Source organism: Alligator mississippiensis, chromosome 1 (genome assembly GCF_030867095.1).
Source record: "Alligator mississippiensis isolate rAllMis1 chromosome 1, rAllMis1, whole genome shotgun sequence".
Taxonomy (NCBI): Eukaryota; Metazoa; Chordata; order Crocodylia; family Alligatoridae; genus Alligator; species Alligator mississippiensis.
The window spans coordinates 355535315-355561794 of NC_081824.1; the positions used below are offsets into that span (position 1 = coordinate 355535315).

The 26480-nt window shown below is 44.0% G+C and overlaps 1 protein-coding gene across 3 annotated transcripts in view; it reads right to left on the reverse strand.

Annotated features, from left to right (window-relative positions):
* Positions 1-26480, reverse strand: part of MYO16 (myosin XVI) — a 662110-nt gene that overhangs the window by 91865 nt on the left and 543765 nt on the right. For all 3 annotated transcript variants that reach the window (XM_059721092.1, XM_059721091.1, XM_059721093.1), the window contains one exon: positions 15235-15331. In XM_059721092.1, the coding sequence (XP_059577075.1) occupies positions 15235-15331 (97 nt within the window). The remainder of the gene's footprint in view (positions 1-15234; positions 15332-26480) is intronic.

Sequence of the window (26480 nt, forward strand, 5' to 3'; positions counted from 1 at the left end):
TTATGCATATCATTGCCTTCCATTGTGCTTCCCACTGGATATCCAGTGTTTTAGGATTATTTAACTGCCAGAAATATTTCTGTGATTTTAGTACTTTGACTTCCATCTAGTAAAAACAAATATAAAAAGGATTCATCTCATTCCTATGCTTCAAACAGTTAAAACCATTGACAAGGTTGCCAACCTTTTTACAGATAACCACACTTTTTTACTGACACATGTTTTCATTGACATATATTTTACATAATGTAAATGCAACCCTTCTGCCAGTCCCTGGATGGCAGTGATATGGCAAGATTCAAATGAAGAGGTTTAACACAAACCATGATAAAAAGTTAGACTGTCAGTAAAAAGTTTCTAAGTAAAACATATTTGCTTGGATTAGCAACCCTGTTTGATTGCAGCAATGGATTAGAACATGCTGCTCTCCCCCTGGAGTCCCCTTCTTAGCCCCACATGCTGACATCCCTAACCTACCCTGCACAATGCTGTCTGCACCACACCTGACCCCTTAGTCTTACCTTTGTTGGCCCTATTTTTCCTATCCCAACATGGAACTCTACCCACCACCTTTTCTCCTCCTGTCTTGCAGCTCTGTCCCCCTCAACTGTAATTTTGAGATGGCAGCTGCTAGAGCCAGGGGGCAGTTAAAGGGTCAGAGTGGCAGTACATGGCTGGGCAAGGGGGATTGGTCTACACAGGCTCCCAAGAGCCTGACAGAGCTCTCTGCAGGGTGCTGCACTCCCTGTTAGACACCAGGTGGCTCTACTGTGCTCTGTCTGTCCATCAATCTTATTGTTTCTGAGTTTTATATGAATGGCTCCAGGTTTTTACAGACTTTACGGACAGGATTTTTTCTTTTTTTGCATTTTTTTATAGGCTGCACATAAATTTATGGACCGTTGGCAACCCTGCCCATTGACTAATGGGAAATAATCTCATGTGTAAAGGAAGCAGGCTGGCCTACATTTGAGGTTTTCATTTCAGGGTGAAGGAAAAAAATAATGAAAATGTTGACAAAATACTCTGAAGTGAGGATAAATCAAAATCTACAATGCATAAGACTATATTTTTAATAACATAATTGAATGTTTAGCTCTTATGAGTGCAGTAGTGTAAAATTAAACAAACTGTCATGCTGAACTAATCTAAAGGAAAAATGTAAACAAAGAAAGGCAGAATTAGCCTTCCATGAATACCAAATGTTCCTGAATAAAATAAGCACATTGAAGCAAAGAGCAACATAAGATTTTTGCTTTACCTTCTTTTTCTTTATATATTTTAAATGACATTTTCTAGGGGGTACCAGGGTTTGATTTTTTGAAACACAAGAAAGGATATTACACCAATATTGTTCATGTCCAAAAAGTGCTGGGTTTGGATTCACAAGGCTCATCTATTTTGAGCTTGTTTATAATGGAGGACTATGACAGTTTACATTTCCATTATCATAGCCAATTCTGACACATACAAGCTCTCTGGTCATGTTTTATTATACAGGTTGATCTCTTTAATATCAAAAACATACATGTACTAATCTAACTCCATTCAAAAGGAAAATAATAGTGCACATTTTTGACAGCTTTATAAGCAAGGATCCTGGTTTTCTGTGATAAAAAAATCCCCAATTTTTGGTTTAAAAAAAGTAACCCAAAATGCACATATTTCCATGATTAAACTGAAACACGACTATATATATTACACAGGAGAGTTGTAATCTTGTGCATTTCAGATGATCAAAACTTCTGAAGAAGCCTATGCATACACAGGTACAAAAACTACCTCTAGACAATTTGATTGCCCTAAATCATCTAGAAAACTGTTAGTGACATTGGAAGTATTCACTTTATTGAAGGTCTTCCAACACTGTTCAGCACAATCTGCCATAATTTCTTCAAGTCTGATCCCAAATGGATCACAGTCCAGTGCAAGCTGCAAGGGGTGCAAGGGCTCAGATATTTTAGGGAGCAATATAAGTGAGGAGATAGTGCAGCAAGGCACAGCATTATGAACAGTACAGTTGGCTATATATATATATATATATATATATATATATATATATATATATATTTATAAAACACATTTTTAAACCTCAAGACCTGCTGTGCAAGATGATCACCAACCTATAGCCAACTGCATGCCTTGCTATATATATATGTTGGTATTTCAGTTTAATCATGGAAATATGTGGATTTTGGGTTACTTTTTTTAAACCTAAAATGAGGATTTTTTTTAAATCAGAGAAACCAGGGTCCCTGCTCATAAAGCTGTCTAAAGAAATATGTACTATTATTTTCCTTTTGAATGGAATTAGATTAGTGCATTTATGTTTTTGATATTAAAGAGATCAACCTGTATAATAAAATGGGACTAGAGGGCTTGTGTGTGTCACAATTGGCTATAATAATGGAAATGTAAACTGTCATAGTCTGCCATCATAAACAAGCTCAAAATAGATGAGCCTTGTGAATCCAAACCCAGCACTTTTTGGACATTAACAATATTGGTATACTATCCTTTCCTGTGTTTCAAAAAATCAAGCCCTGGTACTCCCTAGAAAATGTCATTTAAAATATATAAAGAAAAATAAGTTTAATAATGGAAAACTGTGGATTTTGGGTTACTTTTTTATACTGAAAATTGGGGATTTTTTTTAATCAGAGAAAACCAGGATCCCTATTTATGAGAGAATTCTTACTGATGTACACTTTACTGAGTTTGAACTCATAACATTTTCTTGGGAAGGTAATAAATGCATATTTAGAGCATACTCTGTCAGAATCCATTGTTCATAAATATAAAAAATGGAAGAATTTAATGACATACAATTGTTTCTCCCCATGTTCTGTTTTATTTTAAAATATTTTCAATTAAGACATTTGCTTAACCATAACCTATTCTCAGTCACATAGGATATAATAAGGCAACAAGTATTTGAAGGAAACGGTGTAAATTAGAAAACACTAAGATATTTTTATTTATTATATATCAAATGCACAAATACTGAATGGGAGATAACTGGCTCTGTAGTAGCACTGCTGAGAAGGATCTGGAGGTTTTGTTGGTTCATAGACTCAACAAGCCAGCAATGTTCCTAGAAACAATGGCCACAAGTTGACAGAGAGATTTAGGCTGGACATAAGGAAGAACTTCTTCGCAGTAAAGGGTTGCCAGAATCTGGAATGGGCTTCAAGGGAGGTGGTGCTCTCCCCTACAATGGAGGTCTTCAAGAGGAGACTGGACAAGCACCTGGTTTGGGTCATGATCCCAGCGCTCTTTCCTGCCCAGGGTCAGGGGGTTGGACTCAATGACCTACTGAGGTCCCTTCCAACCCTAATATCTATGAATCTATGAATGTGACACAGTTTCAAAGAAAAAAAATATAATTTGGAGCTGCATCCACAGGAATATTAGGTATAAGTGTATGCATCTACATGAGAAGTTTACTGTACATTTGACTAATAGATTTCATAGATTTCATAGACATTAGGGCTGGAAGGGACCTCAGAAGATCATCGAGTCCAGCCCCCCGCCCAAAGGGCAGGAAGTCAGCTGGGGTCATAGGATCCCAGCAAGATAAGCATCCAGTTTCATCTTGAAGGTGTTCAATGAAGGCGCTTGAACGACCTCCAGTGGCAGGCTGTTCCAGACCTTGGGGGCTCGGACAGTAAAGAAATTCTTTCTTATGTCCAGCCTGAAACGATCTTGTAGTAGTTTGTGACCATTTGACCTCGTCATCCCTTGGGGCACTCTGGTGAACAAACGTTCCCCCAGATACTGGTGGTCACCCCTGATAAACTTGTAGGTGGCCATCAGAATACCCCTGAGCCTGCGCTTTTCCAGGCTAAAGAGCCGCAGGGCTCTCAGCCTGTCATCGAAGGGTCTGCTTCCCTGACCTCTGAACATGTGCGTGGCTCTTCTCTGGACTCTCTCAAGCTTCTCCACATCCTTTTTGAATTGTGGAGCCCAAAACTGGATGCAGTACTCCAGCTGCGGCCTCACTAAGGCTGAGTACAGGGGGAGAATGACGTCCTGGGATTTGCTTGAGAAGCATCTATGGATGCAAGCCAGCGTTTTGGTCGCTTTACTAGCCGCAGCATCGCATTGCAGGCTCATGTTCATCTTGTGGTCAATGATGACCCCCAAGTCTCTTTCTTCCATAGTGCTAGCCAACATAGCACTGCTGAGCCTATAAGGATGCTGCGGGTATTTTTTCCCAAGGTGGAGAACCTTGCATTTATCAGCGTTGAACACCATCAGATTCTCATCCACCCACTTGCTGAGCCTGTCCAGGTCAGCCTGGATCATCCGCCTGTCTTCTGGTGTGGATGCTCTGCCCCAAAGTTTGGTGTCATCAGAGAACTTGGCCAGTCCACTTCTGACTCCAGTGTCCACATCATTAATGAAGATGTTGAACAGTATAGGTCCAAGGACAGAGCCCTGGGGGACCCCACTGGTCACCGGACACCACGATGAGTGACTTCCATCAATTACTACCCTCTGGGTCCGACCCTGGAGCCAATTTTCCAGCCAGTGGATCGTGGAGGGCCCAAGACGACAATTGGCCAGTTTCTCCAAGAGACGATCATGGGACACCAGATCGAGGGCTTTTTTGAAGTCAAGATATATGACATCAATCTCATCTCCCTTGTCCAGGTGATAGGTCACCTGGTCGTAGAAGGAAATGAGATTGGTCAAGCAAGACCTACCCGCAACAAACCCGTGCTGGCTATCCCTTAAGATGTTGGCGTCGGCCAGTCCATTAAGGATGGCCTCCTTAATAAACTTTTCTAAGATCTTCCCCGGGATAGAAGTCAGGCTGATGGGCCTATAGTTAGCCGGATCCACTTTCCTCCCTTTCTTGAAGATAGGCTCCACATTGGTCTTCTTCCAGTCTTCGGGCACTACACCAGAGCGCCAAGAGTTTTCAAAGATCTGTGCTAGAGTCTGGGCTATGATACTCGCCAGCTCCTTGAGTACCCTGGGGTGAAGATTGTCAGGGCAGGCTGACTTGAAGGTATCCAGCTTCTCAGGATGTTCCTTCACGAAGTCAGCAGTAATGGAGGGCAGGGGATCACCCTCACCCGGACTTCCCGGCCCTGTAGCGGGCATGTGCGTCCCATGGGGCTGATGAAAGACTGACGCAAAGTACCTATTTAATAGGTTGGCTTTTTCCTGGGTGTCAGTTGTCAGTTGCCCCATCTGGTTCAGCAGGGGTCCAACGTTGCCCCTGCTTTTCCTCCGGCTCCCCACATATCTGAAAAAGGACTTTTTATTGTCCTTGATGCTCAAAGCTAGCTGGAGTTCAGTTGCAGCCTTGGCTTTCCTGGTCAGCTCCCTACAGGACCAGACCAGCGCAGAATAATCCTCCTTGGAGGTGACTCCCAACCTTCATCCTTTGTAGGCCTTTCTTTTTAGCCTCAGGAGGTCTGCTAGGTCCCTGGAGAGCTAGGGGGGTTGCTGTGCCCTCTTGCTGCCTTTCCTCCGAGATGGAATAGACTTAGTTTGTGCATTGAGGATCGCTCCCTTGAGGAGCAACCACTCTTCTTGAACTCCCCTCTCCCTGTGGTCACAGTCCCTTAGGGCCTCACTGACAAGCCTCCTGAGCTTGTCAAAGTCGGCTTTCCTCAAGTCAAGGACTTTTGTGTTGCTGACTGACTTGCCAGCTTTTCGGTGGATGTTGAAGGTGATCAGCTCATGGTCGCTGTCACCCAGCTTCCCATCGATCACTAGGTTGCCGACTAGGTCATCCCCAGTAGCCAGTACCAGGTCGAGCAGCGCTTTGCCTCTCGTTGGCTCATAGACTTCTTGAGTCAGGTAGAGGTCATCCACGCACGAGAGGAAGCTCTGCGACCGCTCAGATTTTGCTGAGCGATCCTCCCACGAGATGTCTGGGTAATTGAAGTCACCCATGACAACCATGGTCCTGGAGCAAGCTGCCTCAGCCAGTTCCTGGGCAAAATCCTGGTCAAGCTCAGGACTTTGGGTGGGAGGTCTATAATAGACTCCCACCATTGTGTCCCCTGTGCCGTGTTCCCCACGGATTTTAACCCAGAGGGTCTCCAGCCGTCCACCCTGGTCGCCAATATCGGCTTGCAGGGACGCGTAGCTTTCCTTAACATAGAGAGCTACACCCCCGCCCCTTTTCTCTACACGATCCCTCCTGTACAGGCTATAGCCATCTATCCCTGTGGTCCAGTCATGGGTGGAGTCCCACCAGGTCTCCATTATCCCTATGACATCGTAATTGTTTGCACTGAGCAGGAGGATGAGCTCCTTTTGCTTATTCCCCAAGCTCCTGGCATTAGTGTACAGGCAGGCAAGTGCCCCCTGGGGGGCTCCTTCCTTGACCACAGATTTTACCAGGGCTGGCGCTGGGGTGGGCTCCCTTGAGTGCCGTGATCCGCTGGCTTTGCAAGGATTGCTCAGCGGGCCAGCAGTGGCGGTAGTCCCCCCGTCCCCCAACGGGCTTAGTTTAAAGCCCGGCGGAGCAGGTCAGCCAGTCTGGCTGAGAAGAGCCTCCTCCCTAGGGGAGAGAGGTGGAGACCATCTCTTCCCAGCAGCTCGCTGCCTCTCTCACCAAAGAGCGGGCTGTGGTCATGAAAGCCAAAGCCTTCCTGACGACACCAGCGCCGCAGTCTTTGGTTGACCACATAGATCCTCCTGTCCCTTCTCAGCCCATAGCCTGAGACTGGGAGGATCGACGAGAACACCACCTGTGCCCCCAGACCCTTAAGCCCCGCTCCCAAATCCCTGTAGCACCTCATGACCTGGCTGGGAGTGCTCTGAGCCGTGTCATTGGTGCCCACATGAATAAGGAGCATGGGATAGTGGCCTGTGGGTTTGAGGAGCTTGGGGATCCTCTCCGCAATGTCCCAGATGCGGGCCCCTGGGAAGCAGCAGACTTGCCGGTCTAAGGGGTCGGGGTGGCAGATTGACCCCTCCGTCCCCCTCAGGAGGGAGTCTCCCACAACAAACACCTTACATTTTGTCTTGGGGAGAGCAGGGGTGGGAGCTGCAGTTAGGCCCATGTTGCCTGTGGGGGCCGGCAACTCAGGAGGCTCTGCTGGGGCAGCAAGAGGTGCGTACCTGTTGCTCAGTTCTGGTGGGGGAGAGGCCTTGGTGCGGCGGGCCTTAGGTCCCTTGACCACCTTGGTCCATGCCCCTGGCTGGACACAGCAGGAGGTCCCAGAGTCCTCCTTTGGCGTGGAGGGAGACTGTGATCTACCCTCTGCCTCCCGGGGGAGAAGGGCCTGGCAGTAGGAGTCTATCTCCTGCTCGCAGTCCCTGATGGCACGCAGTCTCTGGACTGTGGCCTGGAGCTCCTCCAGCTGGTGCACCAGAGACCCCAAAATGGAGCAGACCCCACAAGGGGAGGTCACCATGCTCCCAGGCCCCAGAGCCTGAAAAAGGGACAGGCAGCCCCCGCACCCGAGAGCCAGGTGCTCCGTCTGGGTGGCCGTCTCTGAGGTGCCGGGGGGGGGCCGCGGATCCTGAGGGGACCCTCAGGGTGTGGCGCGTGCCCATTTGTGTCATGCCTCTGGTAGGCTGGCTACGGCTGGGGCTGTCTACCCTGGGGGGTGCGCAGGCAGGGTCTGGCGCACTCCCGCACACCCTCCCGCGCGAACTCCGCGCTAACTCCCGCGCTGGCAGAGAAGCGCACCTGTTTGCACAGCGTGTTCGCGCGGCTCTGGTAGCATGGTTCCCTGGGGGGCTGGGCGAAGTAGGGGCCTGGGCGGGGCTTGACCCGGCCCAGCTCCACTCAGCCGCCACCTCCCACACACACACTAAGGGGTTAGCCCCCTCTCTCCACGGGCCCCGCTTACCCCATCTGTGCTGGGGGCCGGCGGGGGGCTACGTGGCTGCTGGAGGGTTTCTGGGGGGCTTCGGGGGAGCGGGGGCGCAGCGAGCTATCACCCGCGTGTCTCTTGCCGCTCTCGCGTCTAACTCAAATGAGCTCTGCAGTAAAGGATCACCATCTACACATGCAGTGCTATTAGGACAGAGTAAACTAATTAACTCCACTGTAAGATAGTACTGCCAAACAAAAGTACTATCCTAAGACAGAGTTATTTTCTCCTCCACAATGCCTATGTAGACATTAACAGGGCTGGCTAGGGCACAAGGTTGCCTCAGTGAAGGGGCTACCTGCTGGCTAGCCCTGCACTGAAGCACTCTCGTGCCCTAGTCAGCCCCTCTGCAGCACGCTGACCCAGGGGAAACAGCCCCAGGTTGGCAGGCTGATCCCCAGGACCCTATGCCAGCCAGGGCTATTCCACCCCCGCTCAATGTGCTATGGTCCTGATCACACGTGCAGAAGTGGCATCAAGAAGCAATAAATGTTGGTGCAAATTGTGCCAAAGTTTATTCAGCCACATTCATTTCATGTATAGATCCACTCAGTATCACTTTACTTTGTACTAGTTAAACTTCATCTGGATTTAACACATAAGAAGAATGTGGAGAAGTTGGAGACAGTTCAGAGATAGGCAACAGAAATGATAAAGGGGTTGGAAGGCAAGCTGTACAAGGAAGAGTTGAGAGAGTTATGTATATTTATGTTGGAAAAACGTGATCAAAGGTACATAGTAGCATACATAGTAGCAGTTGAAAGGCTGCCACAAAGAAAAGAGAGAACAACTGTTCTCCTTTCCTGCAGTGAGTAGGACACGTAGGAATGGTTTTACATTACAGGCAAAGTCATTTTAGATTAGATCTTAAGAAGAAACACTTTTACAGTTAGAAGAGTAAGGCAGTTTGATAGACTGCTCAGGGAAGTTATGGAATCTTCTGTATTGGAGTTTGCAAGACAAAGCAAGATAAACATTTTGACAGGAATAATTTCAGAGTAGCATTTCTGCATTCATGCACCAGATGAACCTTAAAGTCCCTTCAAATTCCGTGTTTTTGGAGGGGGTTTGTGCTAAAGAAAGGGAAAAGTGACAACTACACCAATAGATCTATAACGGGGGTTAAGAAAAGGATTAGTGCTGGCTATATCTCCAGAAAGACTATTAAGAGAATAGGCCCAGAATAGGTATTGGAATGATCAATTTAGATGTTATTTATTAGATCTGGGCATAACATTTTGACAAAATGAAATGCCATGAAAATAGGCTGTTTCTGAAGCTTAAATATTTTGTAGACATCTTTGTCAATTTTTTTGCCAAAGAGAAATTTGGAGAGATACATTTTCTCACCCTGTCACACTTACTTCTTAATGTGTAAAGCTCAGATTTTGAATAGAAAAGGACCCTTTTCATATGATTTGATTTTTATGATATTTGAAAAGTTTTTCAACCCAGTGCAAAAGGAAAACAACTTTTTAAACCTCAAGACTTGCTGTGCAACATGATCAACAACCTATAGCCAACTGTACTGTTCATAATGCTATGCCTTGCTGCACTATCTCCCCACTTATATTGCTCCCTAAAATATCTGAGCCCTTGCACCCCTTGCAGCTTGCACTGGACTGTGATCCATTTGGGACTTGAAGAAATTATGGCAGATTGTGCTGAACAGTGATGGAAGACCTTCAATAAAATGAATACTTCCAATGTCACTAACAGTTTTCTAAATGATTTAGGGCAATCAAATTGTCTAGAGGTAGTTTTTGTACCTGTATATGCATAGGCTTCTTTAGAAGTTTTGATCATCTGAAATGCACAAGATTACAGCTCTCCTATTTAAATAGGAAAGGTTTGGTAGGCCATTTTTAGGGATTTCTTTAATTTAATGTCCTTCTTTCTCTACCCTAGACTTGTCCTTTCAAATGTGAGCAAAGACTTGAAGGGAGAAAATACTGAGGACAATTGGAAAGATTCAGATATGCAACAATGTCTGGGGTTGATATGGTTTTGGATGAGGTCTATTTTTTTGTTTTATAGATGTTTGAGGTTAGTACTTGTACATGTATCCTGTATTAATATTTTTTTAATTATGTTCATTTTATATGTATTATATATAATATATAATGGGGAACTTGAGTCATACACATTGTATTAATTTGATCAAAAATATTACATTTCACTTTTATTCATTTTAAGACTAGATTATCTATTCAAGAATGTTCTGCTCTACAGATGTGAGTTGTCCTTAGTGACCTAAACTGCTCTGTAGTCATGATGTAGTATTTGACACATTGCACTGTGTCTGTAACAAATCAAGAAAAAGACATATCTTCAGTACCAAAGGGTCTTTGGCATGGAGGGAACACAGGACTAATATCCATCAGTCTCAGCATATGCTCTTGTGTGTGTTGATGTCAGTAGACTCAGTGTTTTGGGCATAGGACTAACTAATGATGTGGAGATGCCTCATGGTGAATCATGTCCAGGTCTCTCTCAGCTTTTGGGCATGCAGATGCTTCATGGTCACCCCCACACCTATTTGTGAAACACAGCTTGTTCTGCAGAGTGAAGCAGGGATTAAGTCTGTTTGGCTCTTAATCAGGCCATAGACTGTTGGGAAGGATTCTTATGCTCCCTCAGTTTTTCTAGAATGCACACTTGTGTAAAGACATGCAAAATATGCCCTATAATTGGTGACAGCTTTATATACAGTTCCTGGGTAAGCACATTTTTAATGTTCATCAAACTTGGGGACTGGAGGGGTGGATGTCGTATACTTAGACTTCAGGAAGGCCTTCGATATGGTATCCCACCCCATACTGGTGAACAAGTTAAGAGGCTGTGACTTGGATGACTACACAGTCCGGTGGGTGGCGAATTGGCTGGAGGGTCGCACCCAGAGAGTCGTGGTGGATGGGTCGGCTTCAACCTGGAAGGGTGTGGGCAGTGGGGTCCCGCAGGGCTTGGTCCTTGGACCGATACTCTTTAATGTCTTCATCAGCGACTTGGACAAGGGAGTGAAGTGTACTCTGTCCAAGTTTGCAGATGACACAAAGCTATGGGGAGAAGTGGACACACCGGAGGGCAGGGAACAGCTGCAAGCAGACCTGGACAGGTTAGACAAGCGGGCAGAAAACAACAGAATGCAGTTCAACAAGGAGAAATGCAAAGTGCTGCACCTAGGGAGGAAAAATGTCCAGCACACCTACAGCCTAGGGAATGACCTGCTTGGTGGCACGGAAGTGGAAAGGGATCTTGGAGTCCTAGTGGACTCCAAGATGAACATGAGTCGGCAGTGTGACGAAGCCATCAGGAAAGCCAATGGCACTTTATCATGCATCAGCAGATGCACGACGAATAGGTCCAAGGAGATGATACTTCCCCTCTATCGGGAGCTGGTCAGACCGCAGTTGGAGTACTGTTTGCAATTCTGGGCGCCGCAATTCAAGAGGGATGCGGATAACCTGGAGAGGGTCCAGAGAAGGGCCACTCATAGGGTTAAGGGCCTGCAGACCAAGCCCTACGAGGAGAGACTAGAGAAACTGGACCTTTTCAGCCTCCGCAAGAGAAGGTTGAGAGGCAACCTTGTGGCTGCCTTTAAGTTCATCACGGGGGCACAGAAGGGAATTGGTGAGTATTTATTCACCAAGGCGCCCCCGGGGGTTACAAGAAATGATGGCCACAAGCTAGCAGAGAGCAGATTTAGATTGGACATTAGGAGGAACTTCTTCACAGTTCGAGTGGCCAAGGTCTGGAACGGGCTCCCAAGGGAGGTGGTGCTTTCCCCTACCCTGGGGGTCTTCAAAAGGAGGTTAGATGAGCATCTAGCTGGGGTCATCTAGACCCAGCACTCTTTCCTGCCTATGCAGGGGGTCGGACTCGATGATCTATTGAGGTCCTTTCTGACTCTAACATCTATGAATCTATGGAAGCAGAAGCCAAAAAGCTGAGTTCCACGGTGAGATAAAATTTCTTCTTCTTAAGCCTTGCAAAGGTATGTTCTCTCAGCTTTGCACACATTTTCCTTATCCACCTGAGGAAACTTTATTTTGCAGTGAAGTGGTACATTAATGCTTATTGTGCGTGAATTAGGTTCAAGAAAGTGTAGGTTTTAAACTTTCCTGTTAGTCAGCATGTGAGGGAAAGCAGAATGGATCGATATTGCTTCTCTAATGCAAATAAATATGTGCAGTCAATGGGGCTGTTGGCTCAAGTACCTTGCTGAATTGGGTTCTGCATTAGGTACCACACTCTAAAAGCTACTTATTCCTGAACTGCTATGATTTCCACATAGATGACTCTGCTGCCTTTGTTTCAGCTGTTCTCGTCATTCCCCTTTTCAACCCAAAAATCTTGCTTAAGCAAAAGAGTAAAACATTAAAATGACAAAGAGTTTATTTCTTGAACATCTAGGCTATTTTGTAGCCAAATATGTGACAATTGTAAAGGGAAAGTTCTGTATGTCAGTTTTATTTTCAAGTGCTTATAGGAAGAGTGGCTGCTATATGCCACATAAATAAACAAATATATAAACAAATAAAGTCTTGTGTGAAAGAAGCTCTTCATACAAAGCAATATTTGTATTGCTTTGTGGTCATTTGAGATTTTGATGGGAAATAGAACATTAACTACAGGAAATCAGGAGAGAGTGGATAGTATTTCTTTTAGCAAGTGTGCAAAATAATGTCAGAATGACCTAAGGAAAGAAACCAATATAAAGTCAAAGAAAAAAAATAAGTCCCTGCAAAATATGAAAGGCATAGCAAATGGGAACAAAATAAAGACTAACTGGGCGCATCTACACAAGATGATTTACTGCACAGTAGCCTAGTTTACTGCATAGTAAGCATGTGTGTCTACACATGTGCATACTTACTGTATTAAAATTCTTAATCATGCATTTGCAGGTATCAAATTTAAGCGTGATTAGTTACTGAACAGTAACGAACGTGTAGACATGATCTGGGAGCAAGTTTGCCCCTGGGTCAGCCCAACCACTAGGGCAAGCCTGAGGCTAGCCACAGGGCTCTGGGCTGGGAGACTCTCTTGCCCCAGGGCTGAGCTGCTTCTATGGCAGCCCCTATCTTAGGCTTTAAAAGCCTGAAGACATTTTAGTCCTGCAGCACACAGACAGGGAGTCTGAGGGCACTCCAGGCTCTGTGCCCCTCTGGACAGGCCACAGCTTACCTGTTCAGCCTGCCTGTACCCCAGCACAGCTACTGTGCATCTGGCAGTAACACCCTGTGCTGTGGCTCAGGGTGCTGTAGGGTGCAGCAGGCTGCTCCAGTCTCTGATCAGGGCAGTCAGCCCCCAGGGCCAGCTGCAGGAAGCTTCTGGCTGGCAGGGCCAGCTCCACATGGTCCACTGACAGGGCCAGCTCTATCACACATACCCCCAGCAGCCTGCCCAGAGCTGTGGGACATTGTCTCTACTGTGCAGATGACTGTTCCCTGCTGTGCCCCTGTGCTGGGCAGAGAGGGCAGCAGTCCAAACCCAGCAGCTTAGCGAGAGCTGTGTTGGGGGCCCCAAGAGATGGCATGGGATGCATGATGGCCTCCTCCCCATCCATGGACATGCCCATGGCCATACCCACTACCTTGGGCCCCAAATGGACAAAGGAGGAGACCGGCGACCTCGTGGTGCTGCGGGGGGAGGCAGACATGCAGCATCAGTTTGAGCGGGGCAGATGGCCTCCCCAGTAGTGGCCTCCAGGATGGCCTCCCCAGCAGTGACCTTTCCCACATCAAACAGGTGTCCAACATACTGGAGGCTGGCAGGCATGGCCAGTTTCAGCAGGGTGAAGGCCAGCTGGGTGTCTGCAGGGAGGGCTGGGTGCAGGCCATTGTGCAGCCACTCCAGATGGGGCCGGAGCTCCTGGAGGAAGTCCTAGAAAGTGGCCCAGGTGAGCTGGAATGTGCCACTGCTTGTTTTTCCAGGTGTGCTGGACAACATGCAGCCATCAGTCCTGGCTGGCATGGTGGGCCCATAAGTGGCAGTCCTGGAGGCCTAGGAGGGTGATGCCAGCCCTGGTGATGGTGTCCAGATGCCCTTTGCCAGTGCCCCTGCTGGCAACACCTGCACAGCCGTGTTGGCAGCCCTGAGACACAATGGGCAAGCAGGCAGTTGCTGGGAGCGGAAGAGTCAGGCAGGGCAAGACAACTGCGGGTCAGGCACGGTCAGCCTAGCAGGCCAGCAAGGCAAGCATAGTGGGCAGCAGGAGCCCAGGGCACTGGTCACTGCTGCCAGGGCCAGGGGCTGGAGCAGCCATAACATAGGGTGGCAGAGTGGGCAAGGAGAGAGTTGCCCCTGTGCTGGGCAGAGTGCTCCTTGGCAGGGAAGTGGCTGGCCAAGGAGCAGAGAGCAGGGCTGGCTTCTGAAGAGGATTTCCAGCTGGTGGCAGCTGAGCCCATTGCAAGGCTGCAGGAAGTTTGATGCTAAGAGCAGCAAATCTTTTCCCTAGCCCCTGAATGTGTAGACACTTGCCCGGGAGCACTCAATCAGCGGTAATTTACACTGGAGTAAACTGAGTCCAGATCAAATGCACATGTAGTCATGCCCACAAGAATGCTAAATGTAGCTTGGTTTTAAATGGGCTGTTTTACTGATGTTAATATTGTGATATATGTCATATATGTAAATATTAAAATAATGATATTGTCCACATTTTATTTGTTAAACCATGGAGAATGACGGGTAATGTGAAACTGACTTAAATCCAAGCAACATTTTTTAAAATTCTTGAACAAAACAACAAGCATTGTTGTGAGCATGTTATAAGCAGCTATAAGGGTGTTGTTAATTTTACTCACATCTAACAGCTTTCTGTCAAACTGGGCTTGAGAAAGGAAAAATTGCAATTGTAAACTGTCTTAGGCCATTTACAGACATTCCCAGGATCCAATCTCCATGTACATACGCTCTTCAGTGCTGGGAGTCATGCCAGGAACTCTATTGACGTATGTCAGGGTGTGTGCGGGAATGGGGGGAGGTTAGTGGGGGGGAGGGGTTAACCATCTGGGGTTGCATTCGTATACATGTTCAGGCTTGATTGGGCATGGGGTTAGCTTGATCTACATAGTGCACCTCCTAGGTGAACTAAAATTAAATCAGGCAATCATTTCTTGCTGGATTTAACCTTCTGAACTAAGTTCAGCATTTAGGTAAGTTTAACCCTAGTTAGACTGACTTAAGTGTAATGTTTATACATAGCCTTAGTTTGGTCTTCTAAAATCTGCATAATCAGTCACCTAGGATTGGAACTGTATATAAATATATAAAATATAATAACTTCTCAAGGAGGAGAGAATCCCCTTATCATAAGATTTTTTTTTCACTCAAGTGTACACAAATTATAGTTCAGAAATATTTGTTTAGTAATAGTTACCTTTTTGGCAGGTTATAATTTTCCTTTGCAGCTGAAGGCACAAATCATTGAGATGGTCAGCTTGCCAATATTTTAGAAACACTTTTCGGACTCCTATCTATGAAAAAAAAAAAAAAAACAACAGGGAAAATTTCACTGTCCACGGAAGGGGCTAAAATGAAGTTGGGTAAATAACAACAGTACATAAATCACTTAGCAAAGACTCAAGACTAGTTCAGCACCTAAAGTATGGCAGAATACCAATAATACATATTCTGTCTGGTGTTATTCCCTCCTTTCACTGAACAATATTGCTAACAAGTTTATAAGGAAACACCTTAGTTTTGGCACTTTATGAAGACACACAAATGATCAGATATCCTTAAAAGTTTGTTTATGCACAACTTTCAAAGTTTCCTTTCTAGCAGCCTTACAAAATGCCTTCTTAAAAGCAATGGATTACTTGGAAAATGCAAGTAATAAGCAAGGTCCACTCAACACATGCAAGTAAAGACGCTATTGGATCTAATGCATGATCCACACAATTATGCCTCTTGCTACACCACACACTCATGGCAGGAAGCATGATTGTGTATTAGATCCAATTGCACCTTATTGCTGGTGTAGAGGGAGCCTGATCCTGGGCTCCCCTTGCATCAGCAAGAAGCACGCACTCATAGCTGGTAGCTCTCTTTTTCTGAGGGGGCTCCCAGCTACAGGTGCCATGCACAGCCATGACCAAGAGCCCCACAGCTGCTAGGGCAATGGGTCCCAGTTGTGCCTCATGAGGTGGGCCCTAGAGCTCCATGTGGGCCAGGGGGATTCACATACCCCTGAGCCTTGGGAAATGCAGCAGCCACAATCCCCAGGGCTCAGGGGTTGCACCCTTTAGCTGGGAACCCTGTTAGCTGATGGGGGTCCCAGCTATAGGGGAGACCCTACTACACCTGCAAATTAAAGATCAATAGTAACCAGCTGTAAAGTTAGTACACATTTTTGTGGTCTAACTTTATAGCTGGTTATTTTTTTTATGATAGTTACTTTGTATGTTTAGCTGGTCTCAAGATAATTGTGCAATTAACCAGTTAATTACATGATACCTTATCATGCTTTTCTTCTTAGGATCTTTATAGAAGAAATATTCTATTGTTCCTTAGCAACAAAAAAGGCAATCACCAAAAGAGCTAACATATAGTGAAGAGTATAGTTCCTTTCACTGCTGGACTTGCTATTCATCTTCTATGCTTAATAGCTGACACACATGCAGCTAAAATTGCATAGCACTCTTCCAAACCTTGTATTCTTATAATCTACAGGCCAGCTCCTGTTCTCAGATATATTAGCCCAACTCACTGAAAACACTTATTGTGGAGTTTCACCCATATAACTGGCAGATAAAATAGAAATTATAACATTTGTACAAATAATTAAAATTATCCCCCAAACCTATAATTGGAGAAAATTCACAAGATATTGCAATTTACATTGCATGTTCTTTAACCTACCACAGATACACAGGTGAGAATATAGGACTAATATAGGCCTGTAGGGTAGTTTCAGAATTGTCTTAAAAATGTATGTTTTATCCTAATTTCAGCAAAGTCTATAGCTAGTTCATGTAAGCATATGTAAAACTGACTACATAGTTGAAACTATAATGTTGTGCTAGTCATATCTATAATAATGGTATGGAATGGTACATAAATGATGAAACAAACCTACAATTTCAGAGCTTCCATTTACTATACGCCTCTTTAACAATGGATATAACAAAAACAGTAATATAACCTTACATTTATATTGCATTTCTCATCCTCAAGCGCTTTCCAAAAACAAAGAATTTTAGCTATGTACGTCAAGTTAATGGACTAGCAAAATCTGCCACACAAAGCTCTTTTGAACATGGTATCAGACTGTCTTCTCCTTGGCCTTCCTAGGATGTGACAGTACAAATGTCACAAATTCTCTCTGCAAGAAGCTTCCATTATTGCTGGACTGATGGTAAAGTAGACAAAGATTGCTAATATAGGTGCAGTTGAAGGGGCTGGATCCAAAATCTATTAAAGTAAACTGAAGAACCCTATTTTCCTTGAATAAGATTGGGATTACATCTTCAGTGTCTGCCTACCAAAAAGATGCACATATTGCTTATGCTTTTATCTTGTCTTACCTTTGCATTTCTGGAGAAAATGGTAAAGGCTTCTGCTACTTAAATATCCAGGGTCATTCATGTCATCTTGTCTGATATTCTGATTCTCCTCTGGATTGAAGATGCCTCCTCAACTTTTGTCATCAGCAGGGATCCTGGTCTCTCTGGTAAAATGCCCTCCCCCCGCACCCACCCCCAATTTCCATGACTAAAATGAAACACCGCGATAGATAGATAGATAGATAGATAGATAGATAGATAGATAGATAGATAGATAGATAGATATCAGAGAAAACCATGATCCCTGGTCACCAGTGATTTTCACTGGCACCACTTATTTTTTATGTCATTAGCTTTCATTAGTGAGGGCAAGAAGTTTTCACCTTCTTCCTGTCTTCCCAGTATCCCAATAATTCCAACAAGGCATAATTTCAAGAGTTGTATGACTTCCATCTAGATATCCAACACTATAGTTGGACATAAAATGTAGACATGAAAGTTCACTAGTAGGATCTAGTATGGCAGGTCCCATTACAATTTCTATGTAATTGATAATGCATGTAATTCATGAAAAATCCAAAACTGGCAAGCTTTGCACTATACGTGCCAGTGGATATTTGTTGCATCCGTATAATGAATCATGAGTGGCTTCCCAGCTTCTATTTCACTTAATTTATTATCTTTCTCTTTTGAAACTGCTGACTTCTTTTGGCATAAAATTAGGACAGTTTGTACAATATCCACTCACTGTAATATAAATCTGAGAGGCAGGTACTAGCAAGGAAACTTGCATACTTTTGTCAATTAACTATGTTTTGTCTGACTACTCCTGTTAGACATGTAATAAACTATGTTAGACTTGGGAATATAAATCAAGCCTGGACTCCAAGACTTAAATTCAGAAACGGTTTGCACTACTCTTCTGTTCCTCTGGCTTCATGACAATTGATATTTTTGAACTAACAGTTGACCCAGGGCCTCAACTAATTTGAGAGCTAAAGTTTGCCCTTGAAAATGAAATTTAATTTGTCTAAACTATGATTTGAGGATGCAACTGTCAATCTGTTGTTTAATTTCACCAGTGATGAATATAAACTACTCATCAATTTTAGAATGTTTCCTAAAAATCCTCTCTTTTCTTTTATCCAATCAGCATAGTAAATTAAAAAAATTAAGTGTTATTATAAACTATATGAAAAATGCATAATAGGGCATGAGAGAGACATTTTACCAACCATGTGTTTGTAAAAACCTAAATATTAAAAAATGTAGGTTATCTCTAGATATGAAAATTAACTGACTTCCCTATTCTAGGATAACTATTCTGCTGTTACTTGTATGATTTAGATATTCCAGATATTTCTCACGGACACTTTATTTTGGATAAAAAGTATTTTTTCCCTGCAATAATTGCTCTATTTGCAAAATGGGGTTAATTATTCCTTTGGAGTTAATTACTTGAAATTAATAACAGAGGAATTAGTCATTAGTAGCTGGTAATGGGCAAACAGAGGGACTTCCCTATTAAGGACTGGCAGGGTGTCACCTACAACTGGCCAATAGGAAATGCTAGGCACACACCTGTTTAAACTACCATCCCTATCTGGAGCTATCTGAGAACTGTATATTAGGTAACTCTATCAACTTGGCATCCAGAGTAGCCAGAAAAGAGACACCTGTCTAACCCAAGCTCCTTAAACAAGTCCTTTAAATGTATTTTTTTAATATGTCTTGAAAAGGCCATTCACTATTCATCTTTTAAAATATATATATAATTAAAATAAAGCTAAAACTATTTTATTATACTAAAGAAGAAATATGTTGAACAACCACCATAATGATCTATTCTATGTGAGCAAAATATGCTTCCCTAGAAAGTAAGATTATTATGGCACTCTGATCCTACTACTTCCCTAAAAAGCATCCTTTTGTATAATAATTCTTCCCAATGACTTTTCAAATTAAGTTAATTGTTTTTTTGCTTTCACCCTTCCACACTTTCTATCTACAGTCCTGTATTTATTTTAATGCAACTGAAAGCTAAGCAGAGAAGATGCATTTTAATGATCCCTAAGGACACCTATACAAGAACAGGGAGGCTGCTCTGACACTGGAATTTGTATGTCGGAGCAGACTCAATTAATTGAGCCTGCTGGAGTGTGACAATTGGTGCACTCCAGCAGCGTTCTGCGTCTTGTGTATCAGTGTCCCCATGCTTAAAAATGGTGGCAGGGGCGCTTGAACTAGAGCTCATTGAATAGCGTTTTTTCAAGCACCCCCACTGCCATTTTTAAATGTTGGGATGCTGATATGGGAGCTGTTGTGATGCTTTCATTAGAGTGGCTCTTGGAGCCACTCTAATTAAAGTGCTGCCCCCCTAACCCCAGAGCATGTGTAAAAGTATCCTACAGTTCCAATAACAGGATGGATAGATATCTGGCTGGGGTATTATAATCCCAACCCTCATTCCTGCCCAGGGCAGGGGGTCGGATTTGATGATCTGTTCAGGTCCCTTCTGACCCTAGAAACTATGAAACACTTACAGGACCCTTATTAACAAAAGAATAAAAATAATAAAGTAGAAAACAGATCCCTTTTGTGTTTAGTGATTTAACTTCAGCATATATATTCTTGTTTACATTATGAATATTTCTAATAGCTTGTGCTAAATGGATTACTCAATGAATTTATCCTTTTTTCTCAGGCAAATGTATGACTGAATGAGCAGAGAGGCTCCATGTAATGTATTTATTACTTGAGCTTATTCAGTACATTTTTGCAGTTTTTCCTTTACCTTAGAACTGAACATGGAAAAATACTGTGAGAATTCACTCTTTACCTGATGTGTAAATGTATTAGCTGTACATTATTGTAATGTCATTGCATCTATTTCAAACTGGATGAGTTTATTATTAGGAGACACAATCAAAGAAGCTTATGGAGGTCTGTATATGAACAAAAAATTAATATAAGCTTGACCGAGGTATATCCACTTTTATATTTAGAAAAACAGATTTGCAATTTTTGCAATGTGATCCATCTACTGACTGTAGGCATTTAAATGGCATCAACTGTTGGAGAAGTTGGCCTGAGAGATTTGATTAGTTTAGTAGTGCTGAAGCTTTTCATAGGTCTAGCTTTGAACTTAATCTTCTACCTTTGAAACAAGTCTTCTGCAGCTGACCTAGAATATCTATGTTCGCTATGTTTCATACAGTGTCAATTCTCACCAATGGTACTCATACTGAAAATGTTAGCATTTTGTTCATCGTCTGGCAAGTGTATGGCAGTGTGCTGTCTGATATCAAAACAATTTTTGAGACTGCAGCTTTTCTTTATTGTAGCCCTCACTGTAATCACAGAATGTTTCCTCCTTGTCAAGGGAAAAATGGTTAAAATGTTCTGTTAAACCATTCACTCTTCAGTACTTTCTGGACTAGAAAGTACTCTCATCTGAGACTGAAATGATAATGTCATTCAGACTCCTGTAAAAGTAAACCATCTGTGGAGTACAGTCAGAGTTATTTTAATTAGAAAAGCATTAGGTTTTTACATGTCCCCCCCCCCCCCCCAAAATGACAGATTTTTAAAGATTAAGTAAAATTGTCATTGATGACTACCAAAGCTTCAATTCCTGGCACAGGCTTTTTTTTCCTTTATGAAGTGGAGAGAGGTTTGTTCTTCCTTTCTTTTTTTTAAATGGAAAAGATGTAGGATGTCAAAGTATAGACATTCATAACTATGGAATGGATGCTGAGATGGAGTGTAGGTGGCATGGAGGCAGTATTAACTCATACTTAATAGGTGTCAAGGGAATCTGTGAAGCTGTTCTTTAGTTTTAAAAAGGCAATTTGTGGGAGTGCTGTGTGTTTCTGGCAGTACTTTCAACATAGCTACCTACAAGACAGAGAACTATAATCTAATGATATTTTATACAATGACACACATTTTCACAGTGCATTAATGAAACGTGAAAAAACCCTGAGACCATTGTAAAATTTGTCTTTTTGTGGTATTAATATCTATAAAAACATCATAATGATATACAAAGTTACAAGGCACAGCTATTTTATAAGATCTGCAATATCATTTATAAAAGTATTAACTTCCTGTTTTATTTGTGAGCTCTTTCTGGAACATTTTTAAGGTGAGGTTTTGGCTGTGGCATACCACTGACCTCTGAATCTGGCCTGAATTGAACAAAACTTTATATATGTGCTGACTTTGAGAAGAGAGAGTCATTCTTTTGAGTAGACGGTACTCTCGTGAGAAACATTAAGCTTGTGAAAGTGGTTCTCAGGACTGGGGCTTTAGTGAGCATGATCATGCGGTTCTCTCTTAAAGGACTTGAGAATGGTATTCACCTTACCACAAAATAGTGTGGCTCTTAAAGATCTTTTCAAGCAGAGTTGAATACATACTGGGGTGAGGAAAGGTAATTGACATGAGATATAGAATTACCCACTTTCCTCCCACAAAAGAATTGGAGCTATACTTCCTTGGTGTGAGTTAAATTGATGTAGGTGTTGTCTATCCATAACTTATCCTAAGACAAGGCTGACAGCCTGAGGGCAGCATGCAGCCCATGAAGTGTCAATCTGTGGCCCTCAGGCTTCCTCCCAGCTGCCATTCCCCCCAGTTCTTTGTGTGCAACTGCAGTGAAGGTCTCTGGCTTTCCATCTCTCTTTCCATTTCTTATCCCAAAACCAAGGGGTAGGGCAATACAGCACAGCACTGCCCACTGTGCTAGAGGAGCCCACAGCCTGGGTTCACTTGGGAGCTGAGAGTAAAGCTGGCTGCCTGTGTGGTATACAGCACAGGGCACTTCAGCAGAGGTGGAATATAAGCACATTCAAACACTGAGGTTGAAGTGAAAGAGATACTCTATGGAGATATCTCAAACGAAAGAGCCTATAAGAAGTATTTTTGGTTTGCATTTATTTAGATCACAAAATGCATGCAATTTCTCAGGCATACAAGGCTACAGTTCACTCCTTGGGTTCTTTGTCTAGGACCTGGAAGTCTACTGGGAAAGAAGGGATGCCTCCTTCAGGATTCCTGGCGTTGGTTTGCACAGCCAAGACTATCCATAGTGATGGTTAGGTACTAGAGATGTCAGTTAATCACAGTTAACTCACACAATTAAAGCAAAAACAAATTAATGTGTTAATTTTTTTAATTGCATGAATTGCACACATCATTTTGACCAGCAGAATGGACCATCTCTGGACCAGCCAGAACCTGTGTGCACAGCCCTGACCCCATGCCTGCTCCAGACTCACCTGCCCACACTGAGCAGCAGCAGTGGCAGCAGCAGCTGGACAGAAGCTGCTACTCAGCATGGGAGAAAAGCACCCCCTCACCCTCGCTGCTGCCAGGCTATTCTTGCTGCAACTGCCCAGAGCTTGTGCCTGGGCTGCCCTGCAGCTCCTCTCTGCTGCTGTCACCACTACTTCTGGGCTGCTAAGTGGGGCAATGGTGGCAGTGCAGAGGAGACACAGGGCAAGCCAGTCGTGGGCTCTGGCAGTGGCAGCAAGAAGTGCCCAACAGTGGTGAGGGGGAGGGCCACTTTTCCTCTGCGCTGAGTAGCAGGTTCTGCCTGGTCACTGCCACTGCTCAGTGTGGGCAGGTCAGTCTGGAGGAGGTGCAGAGTGGGTCTGGGTTGGGGCTGCTTGCACAGGTTCTGCTCTGACCGGGGCGAGTCCAGAGTGGACACAGGGCAGGCCAGAGTCAAGGCTAGAGCTGTGCACTGTTGGTAGTAGCAGGGAGGAGCCTCAGGGTACATGGGCTCAAGGCTGCTGGGTGGGGCGGTGCTGATTATTGTTTAACTGTGAGATTAAAATTGTAATTAATTGTGACTATTTTTTTAAACTCGCAATTAATTGTGATTATTTTTTTTAATAATTTGTCAGCCCTGTTGGGTGCAAATACATTCTATGATGGCTTCTATTGCTGACAAGTTATTTCCAAGAGAGTGACCTCCTGCTTACAGGATAAATTTTTGCTGATATACTCTTCACACAAGGAATTCAAATCTACAAGAGAATATAAATGCTGGTGTTTATCCCTAGTAACTCCTTTAATTTTATTGTCCATAAGCACTTCCCTCCCATTTATATTTTTTAAAAGATATCCTAATTTCAAACTGCCTAAAATAAATTGGACAATGTTTAAAAACAAGGCATTAGAAAACCCATAGGCTGGATCCAGACATGCAGGCATGTGCAGTTTGTGGTGTCACAAACAGTGTGCATTTCATGTTAAATCATGTGTAGTACCGTTAATTTGCAATGGCGGGACAAAATGATTTCCTACCAGGACTTCCTAGTAGAACCCCCTTCCCCAATAAAAAAGCAGTGCAAAGCATGCCAAAGTGGCATGCATCATGACAAATGTGGAGATGGGGGACCAGGCAGCCCAGAGCTGCCTGTTTCCATGTATCTGTATGCTATGGAGCCCCTGTGCTGAGGCACCCTGCTCCCCAGCCAGCTTCTCCCTGGCTGGCTGTGCACAGTGTGCCTTGAGACGGGGGAGTAGGCAGCTCTGGGATGCTGGGGCAGCCATCACCACAGGCAGCCCCTCCTCAACACTTCACCACATGATGCTTCCTGGTTGGCTGGAGCACAGAATGCCTCAATGTGGGCCCTGCCTGCCAGCTAGCCACACACTGGTGCAACCTGTGCCCCCCCCAGCGGCACATTGAGCAGTGGGACAACGGGTCCCACTGCAAAGCATATGTGCAGGGGTGTACACTGTGACACAAAGTAGCAAGACAAATTTGTGCTGCTGCAAATGCATATTTCTGCTCATGTGGACACAGCCATTGGGTGCATCTACACAAGCTATTAAGGTGAAAAAATAAACTCCGGTGCAAACTGTGCCAGGGTCAGGTGCTCCTGGGTGCAACATCTACACATGTGCCCAGGACCGCAGTGGTTTGAGCAGGGATGGAGAAGCCCCACACTGGCAGGGGGCACTGAGGGTCAGCCCTGGGTTCTTGGTAGCAGCATTGGGCAGCATAGGAACAGGCTGGGGCACAAGGGTGCTAAAGTTCAGGGCTAGGCAGCAGGCAGCCCCTGCATTTTAGTACCCTTGTATCCCAGGCAGCCCCTGACACAACCTATATGTTTCATTGCACTTAATTACTTAAATATTAAAGTACTATTTTACAGCAAAGTTAATTAATTTACTACAACTATATACCGCTGCACATATAGACAGGGATGGTTTACTGTGAAGATAATTAGTTAACATTAGAAATGATTTAAATTTTGATATCATACCCAAGATAAAATATTAAAAATTCATGGGTTGTTCTACTGAAACAATCTATTTTTTTTCCTTTTATTAAGAATCGTTGAACAGATACCACATCATCCTAAATTCCCCTTTTATCACTTTTGTCACTTAATGTTGCTAGAAAAGGACAATGGGGGATTTATCTTACGTGATAAGTTGTTTACTTCTCCTTGGACCATAACCTTGTCATGGTGGAGAGGCTTGTGTGTTCCCGTGAACCCCAAGGGCTATATTGTTTGGAGTCTTGTACTCCTGGTAGGGTCTCCCCTGATGAACAGATCTGAGGTAAGGCCCTAGACTAAGCATGGTCCAAACTCCTGAAGATCCCAATGACAGAACAGGTATGCTTGAGGACTTGCTGGTTCTCTGTGACTGTCAAGGTGGATGAGGGCTGCAGCAGGAGGTCCCCAGGTGTCTTGGATATTCTTGCCACTGGGTTCAGGGCTCCTTCCTGTCAAGCTCGTGTGGTTGTCACTTGCATACCGGCTTCCCCATATTAAAAGATGTCATGCGCAGGATCCTGCCAGGAATGTTAGCATCTCCCACAAATCAAGTCCCGTGGCGATGGACAAGTGGCAGTGTGGAAAGGAACAGTGATTTCCAAGATTCCCTAGTCACAAATCTACAGGTAGGTGGTGGTCATGTGATGGTCATTTTCAGGGGTCCTGGTTTTCTCTGATTTAAAAAAATCCCCAATTTTTGGTTTTAAAAAATGTAACCAAAATACAAATTTTTCCACGATTGAATGGAAACACCACTAATATATATATAGATAGATATAAAGTGGTGTTTCATTTTAATCATGGAGAAATGTGGATTTAGGGTTACTTTTTTTAAAACAAAAATTGGGGATTTATTTTATCACAGAAAACCAGGATCCCTGGTTTTGCACTTACCAAGACAGAAGTACAATTCAGCAGCTTCAGCTATGACTGAGCTGTCCTCTTTGGGATCCTCTTTGCTAGAAGGGGCTAGGTAAGGTGTCCTAAACATAGATTGTCCCAATGCCCCGCCCCCCCAACCCCCGGCTTGATTGCTGCATCCAGTGGGATCGCTGTAACCAACAAAATAAAGTACTGAAGTTCATCACATAGGATGTCCGCACTCTCATGAACTCCCCAAACAGCGAGCATCCTGAAAGAAGAACCACCATAGTAGCTAGAGAACTTGTATGATATGACATAGATATTGCTGCCCCAAGTGAGACCCGCTGGGCAGATGAAGGCCAGCTGAAAGAAGGGGGTGGCTATACTTTTTTTGGAAAGAAAAGTCACCTGAAGAGAGGTGCATTCATGGGGCTGGCAGTGCCATCAAGAACAAAATTGTCAACCAGCTTTCAGAACTCCCTGTGGGCATTAACAAACACCTTATGACTCTCCATCTCAATCTCGGTAACAACCAGTATGATACAGTCATCAGTGCGTATGTCCCCACACTTGATGATGAAGAAGTCAACAAGGAACAGATCTACTGTGCTGTTGACACAGTCCTGACTTCCACTGCCAAGGAAGACAAGTTCATCCTCATGGGTGACTTCAATGCAAAAGTTGTGCAACACTCTAAACTCTGGAGTGGCACCATTAGGAAAAAGGGGGTCAGGAAAGTCAACTCCAGTGGCATTCTCCTCCTCAGCAAATGTGCAGAGCATGACTTGCTCATCACAAATACCATCTTCAGACCGAGTGACAAATATAAGACCACTTGGAAATATCCATGCTCCAATCACTGGCACCTTCTTGACTATATTATTGTCAGAGCTCATGATCATACTGATGTCTGTATCATCCGAGTTCTGAGAAGTGCAGATGACTGCTGGATG